Genomic DNA, 13,848 nt, shown 5'->3' with positions numbered 1-13,848 from the left:
ATATGTGTGTATTTATGTTCAAACATCAAAGTTACAAATACAAAAAGAAGACTAATTCTCAAATCCATATTCTCCAATAAAATTATAAATAAATAATTGTATCACTAATATAGTTTCAGATTACATGCATTACAAATTGACGTATATCTGAACATGATCAACAAACATAACTATTTGCTGGGTTATACAAATCTATCAACATTAATATACTCAGATCTAATAATAAATAAAAAATCAATCCTTGACCTTCAAATGAATCGAAGTAGGTTGCTGTTCACTACTGTCATAAACTAAGGGCATTACATAGATAAAGTTTAACTTAAATAATATTAGCAAGCTGTTGCAAGAAGCTACCTAAAGCTGATACAAAGAGCATGCTGATGAACAAATCACAAATACATACATAAACTGACCTACGATTTGGGGTACTTCCTGGGTGCCCACATTCATTGTGTGTTCTTCTATGAATGACCCACAGAGAAAACATGAAGTACCCTGGAAGAACCAGTACCAACACTGTACCAGTACCAGGACCCGGGCCTAAACAGCAGTACTCGGTAACTGAGCAATTTATTTAAACGGCTTATTCACAGCAAGTCTTCATGCATAAGAGACAAATGGTAGAAATAATTTGGGTCCACTAGAAATTCCCAGGTTCTGAACGATTTTTAGCTGCTATTAATTCCCCTTTAGTTTTTTAAAAAGCAAACAGACTGCCGATCTAGAAATTTATGTCTGCAACCTGTCATAGGAGTACCTTCTACTGAATATTGAATCTGGCTCCAATAGCACTGGTCAATGCACCATTTATTCTTAAAATCCCAAAATCTGAGCCACACTATTTGTCCTACTCCTTACACAAGACCAAATTCTTACAAACATAATTATGCCTGGTCTGCAGTAATCTCTAACTGCATAGATTTTGTTGTATGTGAAGTTTTGAAATAGTTGAGAAATGTATCAAAACTATCATTGTTGTGAACCATCTGAAGACCGTTTCTTGATGATATACTCAAACCAGATTCCTTATTCAATGCCCAGGAGGAACTTTCATTATTAATGGATTATCAACTCAACAACTCCAGTAATGATTAAGGGGTGTGACATTTCTTTTAACTACTGCAGTAATATGAATCTCTGTCCAGCAAATACTATGTCCCAAAATGTAACATTCTGTGATTTTTTTTACATACAAATGACTAGAAGCTTGTGCTAGCGTTCATAAAAATGAAATGGTATAAAGTGTGGTTACAATGCAGCACCTGATAATGGCGAGCCCTTGCCAAGCTTATGAATCTGTATGTTAGAAGGAACAATTATTCAGCAATTTTCTACTGATGCCCAGACATCACTGTAATCCTCCCCTTGCCGAGTGAACCAAAAACTATGCAAACCTCATTGTGGAATTTTGTTTCTTGTCTTGTACCCAGTGGCTGCTCAGTGTAGTTGGGCAAGGCAGAACTCGGGCCCAAATTCAATATTCACGCTAGCTTAAAGATTTATAATTCCCAATTCTAGGCAAATCCTCCTCCACTGGGAGGGTACTTTTCCTTCATCAGGACCAAACAATAACAATGGTGAGCACAAACGACATATAAGAACTTGTTAACAAGAATAGTTTCCAAAATTTATGCATATTGCAGTCATTCTAGCAAGTCTCTGCAAATATATGTCAAAACCTTGGAAGAAAGTCCCGACAATTATCAGAAATTATCCCTTCTTTAGAAGCTCTGAAGTTTATCTGCCAAATATTTATTTATTTAAGCAATGTATTTATATCACAAATGTTTTCCATATTAACTCTGTGCAAAAGAGGATGCATACCAAACTTTATTAAGCTGATAGGTTTACTTTCGGCTGGATTGTTTGACAATCCGGCATGGTCAGATGCTTTAGAATAGAAAGATGACCTTTGGCTTAAAAAGACCCCGCTGTAAAAAGCTATTGGATTAACAGTGATTTCGATGGGAATTTTTTTTTGGCATGTGCGATGTTAATATTGTCTTTAGTATTTAGTTTAAGTGATTTGGAATTTAATTAACATGTGAGCTGTTTAAAGCATTCTAAATTCTAAATCTATTATTTTCAGGAGAATGCAGCCAAAATGGCTTTCCTGGAAATAAATTATTTAAAAGCACGCTTAATCAAATGATATTCTAAACTTCACAAATGGACAAAAGATTTCTACATTTGACCAGTGCACAAGCACTCTTAGATGCCTGTTAATGACAAAATTTAAGAATGTTTAAGCTCATTTCAAAGACAGACAAAATAGAAGGTGCCCAGTGACATCCAAACCATATATTTAATCCAAAATTAATACAGAGTGTGGAAATCACATGTTTACAATTTATTTAAAAAAAATAATGTGATGTTCTGATATACCTGAAATCAGCAGGTTTGGGTCTCCTTAGAATTAAAATGTATAATACTGCTTTAATACTTTGGGTACTAAATTTGAAGGTAGTTATAGTTAAATATATTATTTATATGTTGATATAAGCATATATGTGACTTATAAACTATAAGAGCAAGAACATTCTTTATTTAGTATACTGTAGAGTAATTAAAAAAAAAAGAAATGTATAAAATCCAAATGTTTTAAAATAGTAAAGGCAGAAATTCTTGATCTTCATTTGAATGAACATGGTTAAACCTTCTCTGACACCTCAATATCATGTAGTCAAAATGACATGCCTATCATACATTTGAGCAGCCTTGTTTGCATGGCTAGATGGAGAACGGGAGTAAGAATAACGTGTTTTGGGATCGGAAATAGTTCTTTTTGACAATTTCAAGGGCTGATCTCCAGTATACACCTGTCATACATTCGGGCCAAAATGGTTATCTCTGAATAGCTCCTTACCTTAGGTAAAAATTGCAACATCGTAAATAGATGTGGCACCATTTTCTTTCAGCAAGACATGCATGGTAACACAAGTGTTTACAGTTTAGCCAGCCTCCCTAGCATTCAACTTATAAAGCTCCGAACACACAATTCTCTCCATCCATTTCCCTCAAATCTCCTCAAAGTAATTTTTGAAATCCTCAACCTTGCTTCTCATCAACATCATTGAAGCAGGTATGTCGTAAGCTTTACAAATGTGTAAAAATGTTTCTGCAAATGTAGCATGCATTTTCCTTCTATTGGGAAGGTATTTTCTGTTGGTATATTGTTCTGTTGAATACACATCTCCTTGTGGGAAATGTAAAGTCTAATGGTTAGCAATGTTGGCATTCCCGAACTCTTTAAAAACATGTGTGGAGTGCTTCATAGATATAGTACTGCGTTAGATAGTGGGTATGATATCTGATTGATAGAATCAGAATAAACCCTAATGTATTAATGATTTCGATATCCCTCATTACAATAATTATCTTTACTGGTGCGAATTTCAATAGTGTCTCAAAATTTCAAATTGAATCTACGTGAGCATCCTTCATAAGAAAAAAAAACCATAAATTTTATGATAAAATAGAATAGAGTGCTCAATCTCTCAAGATTCTCACTGAAGAATTAGTAGTGTTATTAGCAATAAAATCTAATATAAGATTAATATATTTGCTTTCCTGTACTGATAAAATAGTCGAAAAATAGTATAGGAATTATGATGTAGCGGATTTTTGCAACAAAATAGTATAACTCCTCTAATCATTTTGCAGATGGAACAACTTTGTTTTGTCGTTATAACATTGTACAATTCTAGCAGTGACTTTCCCGACGGATTTTGAGCAATAGCAGGCATAGACATATACATTTAGGTATGTTACACCTCCCTTTACCTTTGCCTAGTATATTCCTACAGACGGATCCATCCACCTCAACCACCCCACATTATTTTTATTTTTATTTTCACAATTCCTTTGTTTTTATTCAATTTGCGAACCAATTTTTAAACTACTATTGCTTTGCTTAAGTGATCTTTTATCACTTAGGATGAACCTGTTTTTAATAGGAGTATTTGCACACTTATCTTTTTCATTTGCTCTTACCCTTTCTCTATAGGCAAACTATCTTAAAAGATTGTTGTGCAGTACTTTTTGTGTATTGAATTAAATGGAGACATTAACTATAGTCCTCCCATAAAAGATAGAGCCCGTTAATCAACTTTATCAAGCTATTGGTCATTCGCTCCTCACGACAAACTAAAATTGCATTTTCTAATGTTAAATTGTCCAAATGAAATACTTCATTGTACCCACTTTAAATATTAAAGCCGATTTCTCAAGACCATGACACCAAGGCTTTTGCATAGGCAAATGTATGGCACAATATATTTTTTATCTAAATAAAAACCTCACAGACTGGTAGGGGAACCAGCTTCAATACAAATTGTAATGTCCCCTGCTAAGACCTAGGACCTAGGACCTAGTTAAATTGTCTTGTTTTTTTTTTAGATTTGAACTTTAGTAAACTAATTTCATATCCTTCTTCCTATCTCTTATTAGAGTATAATGTTCCTTATATACTTTGTTATGAGAAAAGAAAAGGTGTGCCTTTTCGTTATTTTTTATTATTATTTATTAATGTTGATATTATGTTATTAATATTAATATTATAATACACGTAAAAATATATACTTTAATTTATATATTTTGATTGTTATTAAAAATATTAATATTTGGCCTGTTAATGGGCTTTTAAAGATTGATCCTAAACAGAAAAGGGAAAAGGTGTGTTGGCTACCACTAGAGGAAGGATGGGTAAAAATCAATGATGGGGCAGCTCGGGGAAGTCCGGGGGTCTCCGGTTGTGGATGTATAGCAAGAGATCATCAAGGTAACACCCTTGCTTTTGTGGCCAAACGACTGAGGGATGGAACAAATAATGTGGTAGAATGTGAAGCGGCTAAAGAGGCTTTAGTCTTAGGTGTTAAATTGGGCATCCGTAGAGTGCATCTTGAAGGAGATTCAGAGATAATCACTAACGGAATTAAGAAAGGAAAGCTGGAAGCTTGGCATCTTGACAAGCACATAAAGCAGATTAGATGCTTGCTAATGGAGTTCGAGGACTTTAAGGTTTCCCATGTTTACAAAGAAGCAAATAAGGTGGCAGATAAGCTGGCCAACATGGGTGCAAATGCAGCTTTGGGGATTCAGAACAAAATTTTTGAAGACCTTAGGCTTCTCGACTTGGAATAAAGATTGGAAAACACAATGAAAGGGCCAAAAAAGTGTTTTAGCTGATTATGAAGGGAGTGAAACTCAAATCATGCATCAATACTCCCGGTGGCATTCATGAAATATCAATCCCACGCATGCGACAAAGATTGTAATAATTAAATGGCACCCCGCATAGAGAAGGCTTCCAGATTGTTTGAAGTGTGTGATTTTAAGGAGGAAAGGAAGGGCACTTTATAGGGTTTCAGTAGAGTGATGGAAGTGGAGGCTAACTTTGCGCTTGAATCAGACAACCAGATGCAATCGTATGAAGGGAAGATCATGGTTAGGTGTCTGAAGAACATTTTTTTGTTTGATGACCAAGAGTTCTTGGATGGCATCCAACAAATGTTTGAAATGCCTGGAATCCTACTGAAGGAGACGCTCCAACTTGGATGTGGTTTCGCTATTCGTGGTGTTGGCACTGCTAGTTGGTGAGACCAAGGAGGAAGTCCTTAGGGTTGTGGCAGCATTTGTCAACCCACAATGACTGCAGGGGCTGGAGGATATTATGGACAGAGTTGTTCTTGGTATGGGTTTAGAGATGGGACAGGAGCCATTGAGGCTAAGTGGGGGATGGGATTCCTCAGTTCAACCCTTGATTGTTTGGTCATTGGCAAATCCACAAGGGGTGCATGTACCACAGGTAGAGAAAGGGTGGGAGAAGATTGTGGAATTCTTGTAGGGGAAGATCTGGGTGTCGAGCGAGGAGAGGCGGGGATTTATGAAGGCGATGCCACGTAAGAGCATGACAACTACAGGATTTCCCCCGCAACACCAGATTGAGAGGAGACTTCAGAAGGATGTTGGAGATTCCATGGTGAGAGGAATGTAGTTGGACATCTCATTGACTGAAGAGGCAAGCACAAGTGATATGGGCAGTATGTGTGACCAAGGAACTAGTAGTCTCGGCATGCCAAGGTTAGTTCAGGATGACCGGGCCATTCCAAACTTCACGAGGGAGGAGCTGGCACAATGGTTTAAGGACTAGCACAGGCGTTTGGTGGTGATTGACGGTGTCATTGCCTTAGGCATCTTCTATGTCTCTTTTATGTGGGTTGGGGTGCTTTTGTCTTTTGGGTTGGGTGCTAATGCCCTTTTTTTGTCATATATCTATATATGTCTGTGGGGTAGGGAAGATAGAAGTTTCTAATGCTTTTGGCCAACTTACGCAAATGGAAATCCAATTTAATACCTCTTTTATTATCAATAAAAATAAATAAATTGTTATCTATCAAAATAAAATAAAATCAATATTTAATAATTTTATATAATAATATTTAATTACCATTTAATCCATCTTATTCATTAATTTTCTCATTATTATAATGTAATATGTTGTTTGATATTATATTATAACATAAAATTATAATATTATTTATGTTTCAATTATATAAATCTTATTTTAGTGGAGATATCACACTAACGTCATCCATGACTGCAACTAACCCACTTTGACCATTCGTTCATGCTTTGATCTTCCTGTTTGATGTTGTCCATCATATTAACATTTCTTACTTTCTTTGAATCTCTATTTTCAGTTCTATATATTGGGTAATTCCTATACAGGTTGGATGTTTGTGTAGCACACTTATTGCTTGATCAATTATGACCATGTAATGTCTTTAATATGATTGTCTAGTGCAGTCATGTTCGATGGATCATATTTTTTTTAATGTTTTACAATTCTAGTTACTCTTTCTTGCCCTCATCCTATATTCCTCCCACCATCTATCTTTCCTTCCTAAGTTATCAATTATTATCTTCTCCATTGTATTCCCCTATTCCAATGAGGGAAATCTTTATATACTTTGTGAAGAGAATGATGAGACATGATGCAAAGACATAACTATTTGTCTCAGTTCCCACAACTCCATTACTAATCACATCTCACATTCCTCATATTAATCACTTCTTTAAATCATCGTTGTCTTGTATAACTCCTCACTATTATATTAGTTGATGTAATATTAATATTAATACATTAATATTATATTATCAGTATTAATAGTTATATTAATTTATATCATATATATTTTTTCATTATTTATTAACAATAGTATATTATTATATTATATACTATATAGTTTTAAATATAATATTATCATTTAGATTATCTATTTATTAAATACTTGGTCGACATCCTTGTTTTATTATTATTATCATGAGATTATATCATATTTTTGTCATTTATTATATAATATCATATTGTGTTATTTGCAATGTTCGACGGGTACACATTTTTGCCATCCCTAGAGCCATCCTTTTTTTGCTTAATTTGAAAACGTCTTCGAAATGGTCAATTTTGTTTTTGCAGGAAACTTGGGGACGACCAACAGTACCGGGGATTGCTTTGCCATCCCCAACTCATCCCCGAAACTGCTGGCTGTCCCCTTTATTCCAGCCAGTTGGGTAAAGGCAAAACATTCCAAAAACTATTTTAATTTTTAATTTTTTGCTGTCTGGCCCATAGTTGTTTTAAAGACATGATAAAAATACGCAAACCATATTTTATCCATCAACAATTTAAAACACTAAAACATTAATTCTTCGACTTTTTTAAAAATTTGACATACTTGCAAAGAGGAAGAAAAAAAACATAGACCAGCAGCAGCAGTGAGGAAAGATCACATTTAGTATTTAGTATTTACTATTTTAGTTGAACTTCTCTTTCTTTCATTTTGATTTCATGCATGATACTTGGAGCCTTTAGGCATTTTGTTTTTTGCTATATATGTATGTGATATTGTTATAATGGAAGTACTTAGTGTTTGTCATTTGATAATTTTCCATGTATTGATCTTCTAAAATGTCTATGGCAAATGGTTTATCTATGCCGTCCCCTGAGGTCCTGTCCCTTAAAATTTGGCTTTGACCTGTATCTATACTGAAAACACGTCCCCATCCTGGAGACTCCGTGGGGCATAGGTTATTTGTATAATTTTATATTATATTAATTAGTATATCATTTTCTATAGTTAATTGAATCATAAATTATATTATTACTTATTTATTCATTTTATTATTAATTTTTATTAAATTCTACTGGAGGAAATTAGGGGACAGGACAATATTTCTCTCCTTTATGTTTGATTTTAAATGTTTGTCAAATCGCAATTAAAAGTTGTCCAAATCATTTGAAATATCAAATATGACTGATCTCTCTTTGAAATCACTGAATCTTTTTTGAACCTCCAATTTGAGATTTTCTGGGCATACAGTTGAGAAATTGATTATGAAATTTGCACATTTATCGTGCATCCAACCAAAAATTCATTAAAAACAAATGTGGAGATGATCCTTGCATCGAAGTGACTAGCAAAGACAAACTGAATCCATTCAATTGAAGTGAAAATTAATGCCCTTCTACAAATTAATGCTTTCTATCCAGATTCTTCTTTTACAAAAATTTTAGGCTTAACCTACCAGAGGCACCAATCCATCATTCTACTCATGAGCACCTGCCTACTTGAGGTATCAACCCCTCCAATTTTCCACCTTATAATGTTGCTTGTACAACAAAAGATGGATATCCTTTTCCTCCACAAACTCGCTTCTTCAAACTGCTGTTATGGTGACAAGAAATTTATCATAAAACTGTTTACAATCTTGTAATAAAACTCTTATAAATCTGTCGTACAAACTTCAGAATACTTTCTTCAAAATGCTTCATAAATCTGCAGCGAAGTCTTTTTTACCTTTGTATGAATCTGTTCTTACAGGTCTTGTTAAATCTGATGCCATTTATCCCATATCTTTTCTTTCCAATCTGCATTACACATTTCTCATTAAATCTGCCATTTGTCTTTTCAGACTTTCTTTATTAGATCTGCAGTCTATCTTCTTAACAATTGCTCTTGGTGCATAAACTTTGGTTTCTTTTAAAGACACATCACATGCTTCTCCTTTCTTTCAATCTCTCTCTCTAAATAACTTCATGTTTAATGAAGGGACATATCCCTTATGAAAGTAGACATCTCTTTTAAATGAAATATCTTGAGGAACAAAACAAAATGCACCCCTTGAGAAGACAATTACTAATCACTATAGTCTTGTTTATAATCACACCACGGTCCTTAAAGAATAAAGTTTCTTTCTTTTCAACAACTTGCACCTTTTGTCATGTAAGTGCTAATTGCTGGCTTTCATCTCTTTTACAAATCACCATCTTTAAAAGATCTCTTATAGAATGTAAGCACTGCTTCTAACAATTACTTCTTTCCTGATGTAATGCATGCTACTACAGAACTTATTGCTTACTGGAATTGTTGTATTAAAATATTTTATTAAATTTATTTCAGGATAATTGGTCCTTAATACAATTGCTTGCCTTATGGAATAAACATTACTTGATATTGGAGATCACTGGTTTAGTTATTATGGAGATCATTACTGTTGTTTGCTCATTCTTTGAATCACTGATTAAGACTGTAAAGTTCCTTCCATATCACAACAATTGGAGTAGAGTTTTCCTAGCCTTCCTCATTCCTGGGGTTAGTCAAATTGAACGAATAAGGGAAACAACTGAATAACTGGGGAAAAGAGCCAAAGAGGTAAAGTTCAGTTTAAATATATCTAATTATTCATTAAGATCATTAATGGGTCCAACTTATGTTGCAAATGTTTTGTTACTAGTGGAAATCTCATGGTGGGAGATAATATAGAAACCACCTAAAAATATGGATTTTGTGAGGATCACAGCTTCTTGGAGTAAGAAGAATATACAAGGGCTCTCGATGGGAAAGAATGGGCATTCTAGTTTTTGATTATGTTATTTTTCTCTGCATATCGTGTATCTGTTCAGGACGAAACCTCTGATGCAGCAGCTGATCTGGACGCAACTCCGGTACAGATTATTAGTTAGTGATCTTATCATTCAGTGAGCTATGTTTTTTATGGAAGGACAACATGGAAATGAAGTTATTCTGAGAGCATCCAATCTGCACCTTTAGCTTAGCGTTTCCTTCTTCGATCCCAACTGATGAAGCTTTGTAGTAATTCTCAGCCTGGTAAAACATCAAGCAGCTGGAACAATTGTCTAGAACCCCAAAAAAGCATCTTGGCTGAGGTCTGCCAAAAATCTGAAACACCAATATTGCTAGCCACATGGTCAAAGTTCTGGTCTGTTTGATTTAGGATTTAACTATTTGTATATTCAGCCTGTGTAATTAATTCCCTGAATTCCACAAGGACTTCATTAGTTATTACTCATTTCTGCTTGAGCTATTTATGTTTTTGGGAATTGGAAATCCTGTCTTATCACTATGAACAATTTCTTTCAACTAAATATTAATTTTTTTTTGGTTAAATTGTAAAAGAGCCAAGAAAAGATCATTTCATCCAAGACTCAAGATTTCATCTTGTTACTTTCATTGTCATCACAAGGCACAAATCAATTAAGGATACATTTGATGATCGAAAGCCAAATATATAGAGCATTATATCAAGAAGGATGTTGATGAGCATTTTCTCTAGAATAGTGAGATATATATTCTTTCTTAAGTACCTTTTGTTTGCAGTTATTCTCTTATTTGTATCCCTATATGTACTATAAGAGTGATTTGATTTGTTATACTCTCGTTCCTTCCTTGGTCTCTGGGGATGCTCTTGCAAGAAATGAAAAATGGTGCATTAGGCATACTGTTGAGGCATTTGTCCAGGACTTGATCCTATGACAGTAACTCCAAACTGGTCTTGAATCTGGCACCTTCAGTCGTATGTGAATCATGTCAGGTTATAAGTCTCTTGGAACAGGATATCTTCCATGATTGGGACTATGTGAGCAGGGTATCCTTCTGTGACAAAGGGAGCAACTAGAGGATTTTCTTCAGTTGACTGTCGATGATCTTTGATCATATTGGTTTAGGGGGAGTGGACTGTATTGCGATGGTTTCTCTATTGACTAGGAAACTGCTACAGTCAAAGGGCTATGGTTCATAACTTCATATGATGAAGTTCCATGTATGTAGACTGGAAGACCTTTATGATAACATCCAACTCATGATATCCTGAATAGATGGATAGTTGTTGGATCAAGGAGCATTCAAGAAAAGAGGTTGATGCAGGTTAAAGAATAAATACACAACTTGCTTACATGAGGTTAGAAGGTTGATATCAGATTCAGATGGAGTCTAATAATTCATCAAAAACAACCTTGGACGATAAGGTCAAGGCATTAATATTTGCTTAATGAGTGCTACCCTTCGTTAATGAATTCTTCTTTGTAAGAGAGAAGTTTGAGGTGAAAGCCCTTGTGTGGATGTCGTGTGTGACACTATGACAACACCACATGAGAGAATCCGTGGTGGTTTTCCTAGTACGTGTGAAGGGAATATCTTTATGAGTTGACGATCTCACAACGATAAGACACTTGTACATTGTTACATTTATTGTGAGGTGACGATCTCACAATAATGGTAGATATCATAGATCTATTATGGAAGATAGCACATGTAGTGGTATTCAAGGACATAATGGTAGATCTTGAAATCCTTTATGGTTCATAGCGCATGTGATGGTATTCGAGGACATGCCATAAAGTTTTTTTTTTTCTAAATCCATTATGGTGGGTAGTGCATGTGGTGGGACTCGAGGACATGTCATTATGGTAGATATCATAAATCCATTATAGAGGATAGCACATGTGGTGGTATCCAAGGACATAATGGTAGTTATCATAGAATCATTTATGGTGGATAGTACATGTGGTGGTATCCGAGAACATGTCATAAAGGTAATTATCTAACTCCATTATGGTGGGTAGCACATGTGGTGGTACCCGATGAGATGTCATAATGGTAGATATCATAAATTCATTATGGGGGATAGCGCATGTGATGGCATCCAAGGAAATAATGGTAGATATCTTAAAATCCTTTATAGTGGATAGTGCATGTGGTGGTATGATGCAGGGGCATCTGGGGGTCAAGGCTGTTGACTCAGATGTGGGTTTTGGTTGAGATTTACTTCTGGGGGTCATAATTTTTGACTCGGATGTGGGTTTTGGCTGAAATTTTACAGATAGTTGCACTAGGAGCTATTTGGATTGCCAATTGAGCTCAGCTCAATAGGTGGCCATTTCAACATTTTTCCGGGAGCCAAAAATCTCATCTTGACCTCCGAAATTGGCTTTTTGTGTTTTTTCTAGTTTTTTTAGAAATTTGTTTTTGTAATAAATCCGAAATTATATCTTTGGTTTCATTGATTAGTTGGCAATTCGTCTTGCCTTAGTTGGGGGCTTTTCTTGGAAAAAATCGGGATTCTTAGAATGAGTTTTAAAAATTACCAAAAATTGAAAAATTCGTTTTTCCCAAAAAACTGCCAAATATGGTAATTTTCGGAATTGTATTAAGTAGGGGTTGGTTTTCATTGTAGTGGCAGAGTAGAGTTGCAGAAGTTTTAATAAAAAATTATGACATTCCGAAACATCTGTCTTGAGTCAATTTTTTAAATTATTTTTGGACAACATTGGGTTACATCATTTGGTATCAGAGCAGTAAGATGGCTGGGGGAGGAAGAGGAAGAGGAAGAGGAGGCATCACGCCGATGCAAAGATTGGTATTAGATATGCAAAGGGAGATTGAACGACTCAATGAGAGACTAGATAATTAGGGAATACAAAGAGGAAATGAATCTGATGAAGAGGGTGAAAACGTAGATGAAAGACTGGGAGAAATGAGCTACGAAGATAGAGTTCTAAGGACTTTAGAAGGAAGGAGCAAAGCAATAAAGATTGATGTTTCAGACTATGCTAGTAGTCTTAAGCCAAAAGAACTAATAGATTGGCTGAACGAGATGGGAAAGTTTTTTGAATGGAAACCTATGACAGAAGAAAAGAAGATGAAGTTTGCATGCACAAAACTAAAAGGATATGCAATGATATGGTGGGATCACCTCCAAAAGGAACAAGTTAGAAATGACAAGGAGAAGGTTAAGACATGGACCAAGATAGAGAAAAAGCTGAGAGAAAAATTCTTACCCATGGATTATTCACAAACCCTCTTTTGCAGATTCCAGAATTTGAAGTAGAATTTGTCTTCAGTGCAAGACTATACAAATGAGTTCTACAAGCTATCCATGTGCATAGAGCATCAAGAAAATAATGAGCAGATGGCTGCTAGATATGTGAATGGCTTGAAATTCTCAATTCAAGATGAACTGAGCATGCATCGTGTTAACAATATGGAGGAAGCCTACCAATTAGCTTTGAAGGCTGAAGAAAAGCAGAATAGGCAATATAACTAGAGGAATAGAGGTGGTCGAAGGGGTACCTCAACTCCATTTCGGGGAGGTTCTAATAATGGCCGGGGAGAGAGTTTTCTGTTAGTGTAGTTTTTTATTTTTCCTATTTTGCTAGGTTTTTCCTACACTTTTTAATAATCTCGCTTAGGTTAATAAAGCATGTCTTATTAGGTGAATGGTTGTGAGGTGTCACCTTCCTACATGTGAGCATCCATTAGCTATCTTGCGAAGATACTTTGCTATCTTTAGTCCGATAGATGGTTGCTCCTCATTGGTTGGTGTTGCCACCTCCTCCCTCTTCCTAGCCTATATAAGCATGCTACCTGGCTTGTATTTGCATCTCTTGTTTTTGCATCCTCTTAATGCTATTTTGCTTCCAGCATTTGCATTACTCTCTTGGAGACTAACTCTATGATGCTATTTTGATTTTGTATCATTTGCATTCAT

General features: G+C 35.1%; 1 protein-coding gene across 2 annotated transcripts in view; it reads left to right on the top strand.

Moving 5' to 3' along the window:
- Positions 1–13,848, top strand: part of LOC149551209 (uncharacterized) — a 185,799-nt gene that overhangs the window by 123,805 nt on the left and 48,146 nt on the right. The window contains exon 14 of one of the 2 annotated variants that reach the window (XM_089786782.1): positions 3,664–3,762. The exons of the other annotated variant lie outside the window; for it this stretch is intronic. Coding sequence (XP_089642908.1) covers positions 3,664–3,732 — 69 coding nt within the window. The 3' untranslated portion in view covers positions 3,733–3,762. The remainder of the gene's footprint in view (positions 1–3,663; positions 3,763–13,848) is intronic. 2 annotated transcript variants of the gene reach the window in all.

The sequence above is a fragment of the Cupressus sempervirens genome, chromosome 6 (assembly GCF_028749045.1).
Source record: "Cupressus sempervirens isolate cs-2001-9-10 chromosome 6, ASM2874904v1, whole genome shotgun sequence".
Classification (NCBI taxonomy): Eukaryota; Viridiplantae; Streptophyta; class Pinopsida; order Cupressales; family Cupressaceae; genus Cupressus; species Cupressus sempervirens.
Note: the sequence above shows the minus strand (reverse complement) of the source record. Positions and strands in the feature narration are given on the sequence as shown.